The 16,184-nt window shown below is 40.4% G+C and overlaps 1 protein-coding gene across 4 annotated transcripts in view; it reads right to left on the minus strand.

The window, feature by feature from the left end:
* The window catches only part of LOC122552184 (adhesion G protein-coupled receptor E3-like), a 47,356-nt gene that overhangs the window by 18,281 nt on the left and 12,891 nt on the right, over nucleotides 1–16,184 (minus strand). For all 4 annotated transcript variants that reach the window (XM_043694774.2, XM_043694773.2, XM_087983320.1 and 1 more), the window contains 4 exons: nucleotides 13,742–13,855; nucleotides 5,753–5,934; nucleotides 4,225–4,377; nucleotides 68–250 (listed from right to left, as the gene is read on the minus strand). In XM_043694774.2, coding sequence (XP_043550709.1) covers nucleotides 68–250; nucleotides 4,225–4,377; nucleotides 5,753–5,934; nucleotides 13,742–13,855 — 632 coding nt within the window. The remainder of the gene's footprint in view (nucleotides 1–67; nucleotides 251–4,224; nucleotides 4,378–5,752; nucleotides 5,935–13,741; nucleotides 13,856–16,184) is intronic.

Here is a 16,184-nt window from a genome sequence, read left to right on the forward strand (position 1 = left end):
GGAAGGGTAAAACGGGGTTTGGCAGTGAAAGATGTAGTTCTGCTGTCTATAAATTCAATGATCTCACCCTGAAGCCGACTACATGCCCAACTACATCGAAACCTGTCAGGGCAGACAGCTCCACCAGCAACAGACTTGGGAAGATGACTGTTTTTTTCTCTGAACAGATTGCCAGCGCAAATAGTGTGATGGCCATACACGCCAATGTCACAAAGATCCCAATGTCCGTTAGTATAGATGAACAGCAACTCTGCAACAAAATATTAAACAACACATTCAGTCTAAAGTAAGTTGTGTTGCAATGCTATCACCTGTACTGGATTAATGAATGTCTATTAAGTGATTAGTGATGTGGCGTAATGGGTATAACACTCTCACCTCTGAGTCTGAAGGTTGTGCATTGAATCCCTTGCCAGCTAGGCCTTTGGCATAAAATCTAAGCTGATGCACCAGTGGAGCACAAAAGGGATGTCCACCCACATCTAACTCCTGGAAATTCCCTCCAGCTCTCAGCTGCCTCACCTCCTAAAATATCCATCCCTAAAACCCACCCCAGCTATCCTAATTAGACTTGGTCTCTGTGGTTCCTGCAGCTGTGCTAAGTTCCTTGTGTTGATCTTCTCTCTTAAAAAGTGCCATTTAAGTGCAAGTTGTTGTGATGAGGGGGGCAGGGGTCACTATCTATTTCTCTAAATGCATAGGTATTTAGCCTTGAGGGACTGTAGACATCTCTCTCTGTCACACAAAGAGTGAGAGACAGTTGCTGGTGTAGCATTGGACAAGCAAGCAGGCAAGATCCAAGAGCTGGAAGGGACATTTAACCTACACTGTTGTCATTAAGACCATAAGACCATTAGAAAAAGGAGCAGAAATAGGCTCTTTGGCCCCTCAAACATTGTACCATTCAGTAGATCATGGCTTATCTGAAATTCCTTATGTCCACTTTCCTTTGATTCTCCTATGATCAAGAATTTGTCTATCTCAGCCTTAAAACTACATAAGGACTCTGGCCCACAGCTCTCAGTGGCAAGGTATTCCACAGTTTCATAACCGTAAGACGGTAAAAACTCCTCCTTAGTGCTCCTTTATTTTGAGATTACGCCCCAGGTCCTAGACTCTCTCATGAAGGGAAACATCATCTCAACATTTACATTGTCAAGCCCCTTAAAAATTCCTGTATGTTTCAATGAGATAACCTCTCATTCTTCTAAATTCCAATGAGTAGAGTCCAACCTGTTTAACCTTTGCTCATAAGATAATCCCTCCAAACCAAGAATCATCCTAGTGAACCTTCTCTAAACTGTCTCCAATAGAGTAATATCTTTCCCTAAATATGCAGCGAAACTGCTCACAATACTCCAGAAGTGATCTCATCAGCATCTTATACAATTGCAGTAACACTTCCCTATTCTTATAATTCAACCTCCTTGAAGTAAGAGCCAATATTCAATTAGCCTTCCTGATTACCTGCTGTGTTTATGTGCTAGCTTTTGTGTTTTGTGCATAAGTCCCTCCAGGTCCATTTGTTTTACAGTTTTCCGCAACTTTTCTCCATTTAAATAATATTCTATTATTCTGTTCTTCTGTTCTCCTTTCCAAAATGAACATTTTCGCATTTTTACACATTAAACTGCATTTGTCAACCTATTAATACCTCTCTGTAAACTGTTTGTATCCCTCTCACAATGTACCTTTCCATCTGTTTTGTGTTATCTGCAAACTTGACTACAGTATATTTGTTTCCTTCTTCCAAGTCATTGATATATTTTATGAACAGTTGTAGCCCAAGCACTGAGCACTGTGGAACCCCATTGGTCATGAGCCACCAACCTGAGAAAGAATCCCTCATACCCACTCACCGTTTCCTGTGCATTAGCCAGTTCTCTATCTATGGTAATAGACTACCTCCAACAATGTGGGCCTCTCCTATTACTGAACCTTTTGTAAGGTATTGTGTCAAAAGCCTTCTAGAAGACTATATACAACACATATATTGGTTCCTCTCTCTCCATTCTGGTTGAGACCTCCTTGAAAAATACTAAGAAATTAGTCTGATACAGTTTCCCTATCATGAAGCCATGCTAATTGTGCTTAATTAGGTTATGGTTTTCCAAATGTTCTTCTATTACTTCCTTAATAATTGCTTCCAGTACTTTTCCAACAGTAGATGTTAGGATAATCGGCCTGTAATTACTATTGGCTGTGATATAATGTGATAGTTCTGTTCTCATGCGATCTTGCACTACAAGAAAATCACGCATTAGCCACGCCATTTAAACTAATGGGGCCAGAATCGCGTTATAGCTAATACAGGTAAAGGAAGTTCGCATTCTCTAAATAATGGTCTAAATTCTTCAATCGTGTTAAACCAACTTGTGTTGAAGAAACGCCTGTTATTAGTAGAACCGATTGTACATGCTTTTTGCACCCCGCCCTTTTTGAATATCGTTGTCACAATAGCATTTTTCTGATCCTTTTGGAGATTTTTGGAAAATTATAGCCAATGCATCCACTATCTATGTAGCTGCCTCTAGAATACAAGCCATCTGGGCCAGGGAACTTAACTGCCTTTAGCCTATTTGTTGTCTAATGCTACACCTTTACTGATGGTGTTTAATTCCTCCCCATATTCTTCAGTATAAATGTAATGTTTGTAGTATCTTCCCCTCTAAAGACTGATGCAAAATACCTGGTTAACCCCTCTGCTATTTTCTTGTTTCCCAACATCATCTCCCTGGATTCATTTTCTAGGGGCATATAGTCACTTTGATCTCTCTCTTGGTTTTTATATTTTTAAAGAAGCTCTTATGGTCAGTTTCAGTATTCCTTGCTAGCTTGGCCTCGTAGATTATTTTCTCAGTGATTGTTATCTTTGTGGTTCTCCTTTGCTGAATTCTGAAATTATCCCAGTCTTCAGCACTATCACTGACTTTAGCCTCCCTATTGGTTTTCATTTTCAACTTCATACTCTTTTTAACATCCTTGGTTAGCCATGGCTGTTTTATCTTCTCTGAGAATCTTTCCTTCTTACTGGGATGTATTTTTGCAAGAGCCATGAAATACCTCCTTAAATGACTGCCACAGTTTACTTACTATTTCCCTACTAATCTATTCATTTAGTTTATTTTAGCTAACTATATCTCATTTTGTAATTGCCATTATTTAAGTTAAACACAGTTATTTCCGACACAAGTTTCTCACTCTCAAACTGAATATCAAATTCTGTCATGGTCCTACTTCCTAGGGAATCTTTTACTCTGACATCATTTATTAAACCTTGCCTCATTCCCCCCCAATTACTAAATTAAAGATAGCTTGTTCCCTGTTTGGCTCCATGACATAATGCTCTAAGAAACTATCTGTAATATTCTCTATGAATTTATTGTAGTAGCTACCCTTGCCAATTTGATTAAGTCAATTAACATGAAGATTAAAGTCATGCATAATTATTGCTCGATTCTTTTTTCATGGTATGATTTGTTGATTTTTAGCTTTTCCCACAGAGCGTCTATGATTTGGAGATCTGCACACTACTCCTACTAATGCCGTCTTTCACTCGTTCTTTTCTTTTAACCTCTGCCCAAATAAAGTCCACATCATGTAAGCCTAGATCATCTCTCACAACTGATCTAATGTCATTGCTTATTAACAGGGCTACCCCATCACCTTTTCCATCCCTCCTATCTTTCCAGAAGATTAAATATTCCTGAATGTTGAGTTCTCAGTTTTTAACTCCTTGTAACCATGTTTCTGTTATGACAATAGATCAAATCCATTTACTTCGATTTGCACCATTAGTTCATTCTGACTCCTTTATGCATTTAGATACAAAGCCTTCTATTATTGAATTTCCTGACAATTTTATGGTTCCTTGGTACAATATGACATTCACACATTATGTCCCTTCCTTTTGTTTTCTGATAACAATCTGATAACATCACAAATCTGCAATTCTAATTTCTGCTTTACCATTGGTCTTATAATTTTCCATGCAACTGAGCTCACCCTCTATTTTTTGAACTACGAGCTAGCCATCTCAACTAATTCACCACCAACCTACTTTCCTTAGAAGATGACATTCACAATTGCATATATTAGGATCAAAGTCTGAATTTCCTTTTTTAATTAAGAATACCTTTAGAAAATACACAGTTTTAACTTATGATGAGAAGTTGTCAATTCATCCCCTATTTGAAATTGAAATAATTTAGTTATGGACTGTACCATTTTTGCCAGTGCAACAAAGTCAGACACTTGATTACACTTGCATACAGTATGGGTCTCGTTGAAATTTTCTGTGTCACACTGTTCAAAAGATGCACTGTTGTTGTCCATTCCACTCTTTATGTATGCACATTTGACACATCCATCTGTTCTCTGGTTAAAAGAAGAAGAAAGTAACATAAAACATGTTTAAAATTTTCTTTAATCATTCATGGGATGTGGGCAGAGCCAACATTTATTGCCCATCCCTGACTGTACAAGAGGAGGTGGTGCTAAGCCACCTTCTTGAACTGCTTTAGTCCCTGTGGCATGGGTACATCTGAAGTCCTGTTAAGGAGGGAGTTCCAGGATCTTGACCCTGTAACACTGAAGGAATGATAATATGGTTCTAAGTCAGGATGGTGTGTGGCTTGGAGGGGAATTTGTGTTTCAGTACATCTCTTGCCCTTATCCTAGGTTGTGGAGTTCAAAGTTTGGAGGCATTCAAATGAGGTTTGCTGAGTGGTTGCAATGCATCTTATAGATAGTACACTGTTACCACTGTGTGTCGGTAATGGAGATAATGCATATTGAAAATATCCTGAATAGCATCAAGCTTCTTGAAGTTAATGGAGCTGTTGCCATCCAGACAAGTGGGGAGTATTCCAACACAGCCCTGACTTATGCCTTGCCAATGGTGGACAGGCTTTTAGAAGTGAGAAAGTGAATTCCCAGCCTCTGACCTGTTTATCCTCTTAAGCTTCTTTTCTCTGAAGTGAAAAATCCCAACTTCTTTGGTTTCTCCATATTGATAAAGCTCCTCATTTCTGGTATAATTTTAATAAATGGCTGTTCCATCCTTTCCAAGTTCTTGACATCTTTTATGCAAAGTAATCCAGTTGAGGTCTAACCAGTGATTTACAGAAAGGTTTAGCACAGCGTTCTGTTTATACTCTACACATCTATTTGAAAAGCCAATGACGCATTGTGCATTTATCAGCATCCTTGTAAACTTTTTCTGTTACTTTCAAACCGTCATTGCCCTCAGAAAAGGAGAAAAATAAAGAAGGGATGCAGGTGTCGCTAGGAACACCAGCACTTGTTGTCCATCCCTATTTGCCCTGAACTGAGTGACCAACTACTTGATTCCAGAGAACAATAACCAAATAATCTGTTTCAGTGTTGTTAGTTAAGGGATAAATATTGGCAACAAGATCAGGAGGGGAGCTCGTCTGTTCTTTGACAACTATAGCCAAAGCATCTTTTATAGTGAGCTACACTGTCTCTGAGTGAGAGCGTATTGAGTTCATAACTACTTGAGACATTGAAAGTAAGTACTTTAGGTCGCCATTCCAGCACAGTACTGAGGCAGTTCTGATCTGAAATGTCATGTCTTGAATGGGATTTTTTAATCCAGAACCTTGGCTTCCCTGTCAGGTGAAAGTAGAGTAGATCTTCTATGGATTATTGCCATTTACCATTATATTGAATCATTTGGCTGTATATGTTAATTGAACACTTTTTGCAGGAAAAATATAACTTGACAAACCTGATTATTTTGGAAGATAAAACGGATTGGTTCAGAAGGTTTCCTCAGGCATTTTGCCCTTTTTATGCCTGTGACTATATCAGAGATTATTGTGATCTCTGGTTTTTTTATGTCCTGCATGTCCAAACCTACGCCTTTAGGGTCAGTGCTGTTGTATGAGAGAAAGGCCACAGCAACGAGATCTGTTGGTAATTCAATAGTACAGACATTTTAGCAGGGCACAAAAACCAGGAACAGCAGTTGGCCATTTAGCATCAACACTGTTCAAGCATTCAGTCAAGTTATGGTTGGAGATTTACTTAAAATCCACCTTCCCACATTATCCCCATGTCACTTGATTCCCTTTAGATCCAAAATCTATCAATCTCAATCTTGAATATATAGACTGATTCGTGGATGGCATACGGGGAGAGACAGGACTTTGATCAGATGGACCGAGGAGTGATAGATGAAGTTTAATTTAGATAAATGTGAAGTATTGCATTTTGGTAATGCAAAGCAGGGCAGGTCTATTGAACAAAGTGAAGTTAGGGTCTGGGTTCATAATTCCTTGAAAGTGGACCCACAGGTAGACAGAATCTGGTATGCTTGCCTTTATTGATCAGTGCATTGAGTATAGGAGTTGGGAGTCATGTTACTGATGCACAGGATATTGTTTAAAAAAATCACACAGCGCCATGTTATAGTCCAACACGTTTATTTGAAAGTGCTAGCTTTCACAGTGGAGCAGGATCATAAGACACAGAATTTATAGCAAAGGATCACGGTGTCATGCAACTGAAACAAAACATTTAACAAGCCTGGATTGCTGTTCACAGTTACCCAATTAAGGAGCAGCGATCCGAAAGCTAGTACTTCCAAATAAACCTGTGGGACTATAACCTGGTGTTGTGTGATTTTTAACTTTGTGCACCCCAGTCCACCACTTGGCACTTCCACACGGTACAAGATATTGGTTAGGGTACTTTTAGAATACTGCATTCAATTCTGGTCTTCCTGTTATATTTTTTTAGATTAGATTAGATTACTCACAGTGTGGAAACAGACCCTTCCGCCCAACAAGTCCACACCGACCCGCCGATGCGCAACCCACCCAGACCCCTTCCCCTACATTTACCCCTTCATCTATAGATGTTAAACCTGAAAGGGTTGAAGAAAGATTCACAAGGATGTTGCTGGGATCAGAAAGTTTGAGCTATAGGGAGAGGCTGAGTAGGCTGGGGCTATTTTCTTTGGAATATTGGAGGCTGAAGGGTGACCTTATGGAGGTTTATAAAATTGTGAGGGACATTTTTAGGGTGAATAACCAAGGCCTTTTTTCCCAGAATAGGGTAGTTCAAAACTGGAGAGCATCGGTTTAAGCTGAGACGGGAAAGATTTAAAAGGGACGTAAAGGGTAATTTTTATTTTCCTTACAACGTAGTGCATGCATGGAATGAGCTGCCAGAGGAAGTGGTAGAGGCTGGTACTATTTCAAAATTTAAAAGACATCTGGATGAGCACATGAATAGGTAGGGTTTGGAGGGTTATGCGCCAAATGCGGGCAAATGGGATTAGATTAATTTAGGATATCTGGTTGACCTGAATGAGTTGGACCAAAAGATCTGTTTCATGCTAAATTACTCTATGACTCTACATTCGCTAGAGTTTAGAAGAGTTGGGGGGGATCTCATGGAAATCAATAAAATGGACAGGACTAGACAGGGTAGATACAGAAAGAATATTTTGATAACTGGAGAATCCAAGACCAGGAGTTATAGTTTAAGGATAAGAGGTCCGGCCAGTTAGGATTGAGATGAAGAGGAATTTCTTTACCTAGAGAGTGGTGAGCCTATGGAATTCTCTGCTACAGGAAACTCTTGAGGTCAAAAAATTGAAGACTGTTAAGAAAGATTTAGATATAGTTCTTAGGATTAGTGGGGATTAAAAGATATGGAAGAAAGTGGAAACTGAGTTGGATGAGTTGTATAGTAGTAGGGAATTTTAATTTTCCTAACATAGACTGAGACTGCCAGAGAGTTCAAGGCTAGATGGGGTGGAATTTATTAAGTGAGTTCAGAAATGTTTGCTCAAGGAGTATATAGAGGGTCCTACTTGGGAAAAGGCAAAGCGCGACCTACTCTTGGGAGATAGAGCAGGAAAGTGTCTGAGGTGGCAGTGGGGAACCAGTGACCAAAGTTCAATTATTTTAAAATAATTATGGAGTGAGACAAAACTGGTCCACAGGTTCAAGTTCTAAACTGGGTCAAGATGAATTTTGATGGAATTATCTTGAAGGGTTGATTGAAGAAATTTGTTTGCAGGCAAAGGGACCACCGGCAAGTGGGAGGCCTTTAAAAGTGAGATAGCTAGAGTTCAAGGTCTATATGTTCCTGTTTGGCTGAAAGGCAAGATTGACAGGAATCGGGGACTCTGGATGACAAGAGGTTAAGAGGCTTTGACCAGAAAAAGCGGAGGTATGGCTTAGGTACAGGTAGCTGGGATCAAGGGAATCCCTGGAAGTGTATGGGGGTACAGGAGTTTACTGAAGAAGGAAATTAGTACGATGAAAAAGGGACATGAGATAACCTTGGCTGAGAAGATTAGGATGAATACAAAGAGGTTTTTCAAGTATATTAACGGAAAAAGAATAACTAGCGATGGAATAGGATCCCTCAAGGACCATTGTGAAATTGTCTGTGTAGAACTGCAGGAGATGGGCAAGGTCCTCCATGAATATTTCTTTTCTGTGTTGACTGTGGAGAAAGTAATGAAAACTTGGGAATTTGGGGAAGTTAGTGCTGATATCTTGGGTAATATTCTATATCACAGTAGAGGAGGTGTGAGATGTATTAGAATATACGAAGGTGGACAAACCTCCTGGTCCTGACCAGATATTTCCAAGAACACTGCAAGAGGCTGGAGAAAATAGTACTGATTTTTTTGGATCATTGTTAGCTACGGGTGAAGTTCTGGAAGACTGGAGTGTATCGAATGTTGTGTCCTTATTCAAGAAGAGCTGCAGAGAAAAACCTGACAACTATAGACCAGTAAGCCAAACATCTGTGGTAGATCAGTTATTTGAGAATATTCTGCAAGATAAGGTATACATGCATTTGGAAAGGCAGTGTTTAATTTGGAGGAAGACTTTTGGCATACTGGCGTCATCATCCGGGGCTTTGAGTAAGAAAGTTGGAATCGTCATCATGGCTTTGTGCATGGGAGACCATGTCTCACAAATCTGTTAGAGTTCTTTGATGAAGTGACGAGGAAGGTTGATGAGGACAGGGTGGTTGATGTAGTCTATGTGGATTTCAATCAGCTGTTTGATAAGGTTCCACATGGTAGGCTTCTCTGGAGGTTAGATCGCATTAGAATGTAGGATAGTGAGACAGGGGAATCTTCTAGAAGTGTATAAGATCACGAAAAGCATGGATCAGGTGAATGCACTCAGCCTTTTTTTCCAGGGTTAGGAAATTGAGTATGAGAAGGCATCAGTTTAAGGTTAGAGTGGAAAGAATAAAAGGGAACCTGAGAGGCAATGTTTTTCCAATGAGAGTGGTATGCATGCTGAATGAGTTGTCAGCAGAAGTGGTTGAGGTGGGTATATTGACTTTTGAAAAGCATTTATACAAATACATGGATAGGAAAGGTTGAGAAGGCCAAGTGCAGGGAATTGAGGTTAGCGTTGATGGACATTTTGGTCCAAGGTGTACTAGAATGGGCCAAAGGACCTGTCTCCGTGCTGTAGGACTCTAGATCACATTGAATATTGGAGCAGGCTTGACAGGCCAAATGGTTTGCTTCTGCTCCTGTGTTGTATATTGCTATGTTCCTATGACAGGTGAAATCCATATTACAGAGGAGGTGGTGCTGGATATCTTAAAATGTATAAATGTAGATAAATCCCCAGGGCCTGATTAGCTGTACCCTTGAACTCTGTGGGAAGCTAGGGAAGTGATTGTTGGGCCCCTTGCTGAGATATTTGTGTCATTGATAGGGAGACACAATTTGCTTGCTGGTAGGAAACAGAGGATAACAGTGGAAAGATGCTTGTCGGACTGGAGGCCTGTGACTCAGGGGTTGGTGCTGGACTCATTGCTGTTTGTTATCTATATCAATGATTTGATTGAAAGCGTATAAGGCATGATTAATCAGTTTGCAGATGACACTAAAGTAAGAGGTTTCGTGGACAGTGAGGAAGGTTGGCAGAAATTACAGCAGGACCTTGATCAGCTGGCGAAGTGGGCCGAGAAATGGAAAATAGAGTTTAATGTCGATAAGTGTGAAGTCTTGCATTTTGGGAAGTCTAATCAAAGTAGGAGTTTTGTGGTGGATGGTTTAGCCTTAAGGAATGAGTGGAACAGAGGGACCTTGGAGTTCAGGTGCATGGTTCTCTGAAAGCGGGGTGACAGGTAGACAGCAGTGAAGAAGACTTTTGGCACACTGGCTGTCATCAGTCGGGGCTTTGAGTAAGAAAGTTGGAAAATTTTGTTGCAGTTGTACAGGACATTCGTCAGACTGCACTTGGAGCACTGTGTTCAGGTTGGTCACCTTGCTGTAGGAAGGATGTTATTAAACTGGAAAGAATGCAGAAGAAATCTACAAGGGTGTTGCCAGGACTCAATAGTCTGAGTTATAGGAAGAGGTTGGACAAGCTAGGAGCTTTTTAGAATGTAGGATGGTGAGGGAGGATCTTCTCAAAGTGTATAAGATCATGAGAAGCATGGATAGAGTGAATGCACTGAGTCTTTTTCGCATGGTTAGGGAATCGAGGATTAGAGGGCATCCGTTTAAGGTTAGAGGGGAAAAAATAAAAGGGAACCTGAGAGGCAATTGTTTCCACTGAGGATGGTGGGCATGTGGAATGAGCTGCCAATGAAAAAGGTTGAGGTGGTTATATTAACATTTATTAAAAAGCATTTGCACAAATACATGGGTAGGAAAGGTTTAGAGGGATATGAGCCAAGTGCAGGGAAATGAGGTTAGCATTGATGGACATTTTGGTCTGCATGGACTAATTTGGGCCAAAGGGACTGTCTGCGTGCTGTAGGACTCTTATGCGTTATATGATCAGCCATGATCACATTGAATGGTGGAGTAGGCTTGACAGGCCAAATGGCCTGCTCCTGTGTTGTTTATTGCTATGTTCCTATGACAAGTGAAATCCATATTGCAGAGGAGGTGGTGCTGGATGTCTTAAAATGCATAAATGTGGATAAATCCCCAGGACCTGATTGGGTGTACCCTACAACTCTGTGGGAAGCTAGGGAAGTGATTGCTGGGCCCCTTGCTGAGATATTTAGTGTCATTGATAGTCACAGGTGGGGTGCCGAAAGACTTGAGATTGGCTGACATGGTGCCACTATTTCAGAAGGTTAGGAAAGGCCAGGGAACTATAGACTGGTGAGCCTGACTTTGCTGGTGGGCAAGTTGTTGGTCAGAATGCTAAGGCACAGGATTTACTTGTATTTGGACAGGCAAGGACTGATTAGGGATAGTCAACATGTGTTTGTGAATGGGAAATCATGTCTTAGTAACTTGTCTGAGTTTTTTTGAAGAAATAACGAAGAGGAGTGATCAGGGCAGCACAGTGGATGTGATCTATATGGACTTCAGTAAGGCGTTTGACAAGGCTCTTCATGGTAGACTAGTTAGCAAGATTAGATCACATGGAATATAGGGAGAACTAGCCATTTGGGTACAGAACTGGCTCGAATGTGGAAGACAGAGGGTGGTGATGAAGGGTTGGTTTTCAGACTGGAGGCCTGTGACCAGTAGTGTGCCACAAGGATCAGTGCTGGGTCCACTGCTTTTCATCACTTATAAAAATGATTTGGATGTGAATATCGGATGTACAGTTCGTATGTTTGAAAATGACATCGAAAATGGAGTGTGGTGGACAGTGAAGGAGATTACCTCAGAGTACAATGGGATCTTGATCAGATGGGCCAATGAGCCAAGGAATAGCAGATGGAGTTTAATTTAGATAAATGTGAGGTGCTGCATTTTGGAAAGGCAAATCAGGGCAGACTTAGACACTTAATCATAAGGTCCCAGAGTATATTGCTGAACAAAGAGACCTTGGAGTGCAGATTCATAGTTTCTTGAAAGTAGAATTGCAGATAGATAAGATAGCGAAGAAGGAATTTGTTATGCTTTCCTTTACTGGTCAGAGCATTGAGTATAGAAGTTGAGAAGTCATGTTACGGAGGTACAGGACATTGGTTAGGCCACTTTTGGAATATTGTGTGCAATTCAAGTCTCCCTCCTATCGGAAGGATGTTGTGAAGCTTGGAAGTGGTCACAGGAGATTTACAAGGATGTTGCTGTGGTTGGAGGGTTTGAGCTATAGGGAGAGGCTGAATAGGCTGGGGCTGTTTTCCCTGGTGCGTCAGACGCTGAGGGGGTGACCTTATAAAATCATGAGGGGCATGGATCAGGTAAAAAGATAAGGTCTTTTCCATGGGGTGGGGGAGTCTATAATTAGAGGGCATAGGTTTAGCATGAGAGGGGAAAAATTTAAAAGCGACCTAAGGGGCAACTTTTTCACGCAAAATGTGTGTTTATAGAATGATGGAAGGATTTAGAGGGATATGGATCAGGTGCTGGCAAATGGCTATAGATTAGTTTAGGATATCTGGTCATAATGCACTCGTTGGACTGAATAATCTGTTTCCACGTTGTACATTTCTGTGACTCTATGACGAAGTGAGCATTCACAGCACCCCTTATCTTGAGACTGTTGTTCACGTTCTCCAGCCAGGGGAGCAAGCAGCTTGCAAGATCATCTCGTAGTCTTCTAAACTCCAAACACCATGATTGATTCATTCTTTATAATTCATTCACAGCATGTGGCCATTCCTGACGAGGCCAGCATTTATTATTTGCCTATTTATTACATGAACAATTCCTGTATCTGTCACACAGTAGAGGAATATTACATCGTCAACAAAATTATATTCAAAAGAACATTGTTCATCATTAAATACATTATGCAAATATAAATTGCTGTGTTCTTGCCTACAGCATTGTTACTCTATATATGCAATTCTAACATGGAAAAAATTAAATATGAAAATTTACAAGCGATGTTGTGAGTAATGTATGTGAGTGAGGCAAGGTGGCTATGTGAGCAGGGAAAAGTTGAGTTGAGGGGTTGGTCAGGAATGTGTTTGGCTGAGGTTATTGGGGTGGTGAGGGCAATGAGTGGGAGCGGTGTTGAATTGGATTGGGACCGATGATGAGAGGCAGTTGTTGGGAAATGTTGGGGCCATGAAGTATGGAGCAGAGAGTAATGCTGAGGGTGGGATAAGGCAGTTAAAATTTTCCTTTATCAGGAGCCACAAGTCTACCTTGGTAAAGTTATGATTCGGACAATCACCTGATGAAGGAGCGTCGCTCTGAAAGCTAGTGTGCTTCCAATTAAACCTGTTGGACTATAACCTGGTGGTGTGTGATTTTTAATTTGGTAAAGTTATATTGATCCACTTTCTATTGGACTTCCATTGTGGTTCCAAGCCAGGATACTGTATGACTTGGAGGGGAATTTGTAGGTGGTGATGTTCCCATGTGAATACTCTCTTTGTACTTCCGGGTGGTAGCGGCCACTGGTTTGGAAGGTACTGATGGAGGGGCTTAGTGAGTTGCCATTGTGATGGAGAGAATGGATGTGGATTGGGTACTAATCAAGTGGCTACTTTGTTGTGGAGGGGATTGGAGTTTTTTATCTGTCTTTGGAATTGCACTCATCCAGGCAAGTAGAAAGTATTCCATCACATTCCTGACTTCAGCTTGATCACTATCTGGTGGACAGCCTTTGTCGGGGAGAGGAGGTAAGTTACTTGTGCAAGCATTTTATCCCCTGACCTGGTTTGTAGCAGCAATATTTATACAGTTGGTCTGGTAAATTTTCTAGTCAATGGTGATCATGATGTGCTATAGAAGAGTTCAGATGAAACTTTTAAACTCATAGAAATAAATATGAATAAGAGAGAAATTTATCAAAACCTGGTTGACCGTTTTCCATTTCCAAGGGAATCTCCACAAGGTTACCATGAGCAGATAGTGTTGCTGTTCTGATGTTTTGATCAGCATTGAATCTAATAACTTGAACTTCAAGTTCTAAGATAGAAAAATAACCAAAATTCTGGATGTGAGCAAAAACTCCTGTACAGCCTGGTTATTGGCCCTTCCTCATTACTCAATACTAAACCCAATTGACCCTGATTCCCAGTTCATTCTGCAAAGTACAACATCAGAAACCAAACTCCAATTTGCGTTAGGAATCCATCTTCTACAGCAGTCATGATTTGGAGGAGCCGGGGTTGGACTGGGTGGACAAAGTTAAAAATCACACGCCAGGCTATACTCCAACAGATTTATTTGTAAGCACCAGCTTTCGGAATACTGTTTTTTCATCAGGTGGTTGTGGAGCAGGACTGTAAGATACAAAATTTATAGCAAAAGGTTACAGTGTCATGCGGCTGAAATATACTAAACAAACGTAGATTAACTCTTTCATCTTTTAGAATGGGTTTCCTAGTTTTGGTTCATTAATATGTAAATTCCAGAACTTGTTTTAGGTCACAGTCTCAGGATAACTTCAGATTTTCTCACAAAAGGTGTCATCTCAGCTCAGACAATGCATTAAAGATGTGAGGTTAAAATCTGTTTAACTTCACACCTTTAGTGCATTGTCTGAGCTGAGATGACACCTTTTGTGAGAAAATCTGAAGTTATCTTGAGAATGTGACTTAAAAGGAGTTCTGGTATTTACATATTAACAAACCAAAACTAGGAAACCCCATTCTAAAAGATGAAAGATTTAATCTAAGTTTGTTTTAATATATTTCAACGACATGACACTATAACCTTTTGCTATAATTCTGTATCTTACGGTCCTGTTCCACAACCACTTGATGAAGACCCAGTGCTTTGAAAGGTTGTGTTTTCCAATAAACCTGTTGGATTATAACCTGTTGTGTGATTTTTAACTTTGTCCATTTTCTACAACATTAGTGCTGATTAGGTTAACCCAGTCAAGAAGTAAATTGAAGTTGTCCACTGGTATTGAATTACCTATGTTACATGTATCTATAATTTCCTGATTTACACTGTGCCCAACATTACAGCTATAGTTTGGTGGTCTATACACAATTCTCAATAATATTTTCTGCCCTTTGATGTCTCTAACTATGTGAAACTAATTCTCCAGCTAGCTCCTTCAATCTAAGATCCTATTTAATGAATTAAATCATCCCTATTAACAACACCACCTCCACTCTTTCCTTTTCACTTAGCCTTTAGGTCCGACGGAAAGTTGGCTTATGATGCAGAATGATGCCTGCAGAATGGGTTCAATTCCCATACAGGCTGAGGTTACCATGAAGGTCTCATTCACTCAACCTCGCCATTGGCCTGATGCATGGTGACCCTCAGGTTAAACTACCACCAGTCTGTAATGAGCGAGCAGCCTTATGGTCCTCTGGGACTATGGTGACTTTTTTTAGACTTCCTAAATGAAATAAAGTATATAATTGAATATTCAGCTCCCAGTCTTAAGCACAGTGTAACCACATCTCAGTAATGACAATTAAATTATGCCTACTTATGCCTTCAAACCATCTACCTGGTATGAATTCTGTAAGTGGTCTGATAGAGTGCCTTTAACTTTGATTCAATTTGATGCTCGACTTTTCTTCATGTGTCTTTTAATTTTTTTACAGCTTCTTTACTACTTACAAGTTTTACTTTTCTCCAATCTGAATACCCTGTTGGGAATTATCTCTGTCAATCTAGTTTAAACACTTCTAACAGTAGCAACAAATTTTGCTGTGTGGATGTTAGTCCTAGTCTTGCTAAGGTGCAACCCAGCTATCTGCTCCAAAACTGCTCTGTCCTAAACTAATTCTTCAGACATGTGTTTAATCACTTAATCCTCTCATACCTATACTCTCAAGTATTCAGCACTGAGAACAGTTCTCACTTTATTGCTTTTGAGGACCCGCTTTTTAAACTCTTTCCCAACTCCCTATAGTCTGCTTTCAAAACCTCATCTATTTTCCTATATTTATCACTGATGCTAATGTGGACCATGACTTCCAGCTGTTCACCCTCCTCCAAATCAATATCTTGCAGCTGCTGTGTCCCTGGTGTCAAGGAGCAGCCTACCACCTCAGAGTCACATTGCTGGCCCCAGTAATGCTTATCTGTATCCCTAACTAATGAATTCCCTTTCATTTTTGCACTTCTTCCCCTCTTCGTCCCTGCTTCCTCAGCGTCTAAGCCACCAATAATACCATCGACTTGGCCCTCACTGCACTCCTCTGAGGAGCTAGCCCTCACCAGTCGCCAAAATAGAAGACCTGTTAGTGAGTGGGATTGGTTTGGGTATTCCTATGTTGCCAGCCAGGTTATCTTAGGTACTACTAACTTAGATAACCTGGTTGTC

Source organism: Chiloscyllium plagiosum, unplaced genomic scaffold (genome assembly GCF_037043375.1).
Source record: "Chiloscyllium plagiosum isolate Xiang-an unplaced genomic scaffold, Cpla_swu_hap1 HiC_scaffold_45, whole genome shotgun sequence".
Taxonomy (NCBI): Eukaryota; Metazoa; Chordata; class Chondrichthyes; order Orectolobiformes; family Hemiscylliidae; genus Chiloscyllium; species Chiloscyllium plagiosum.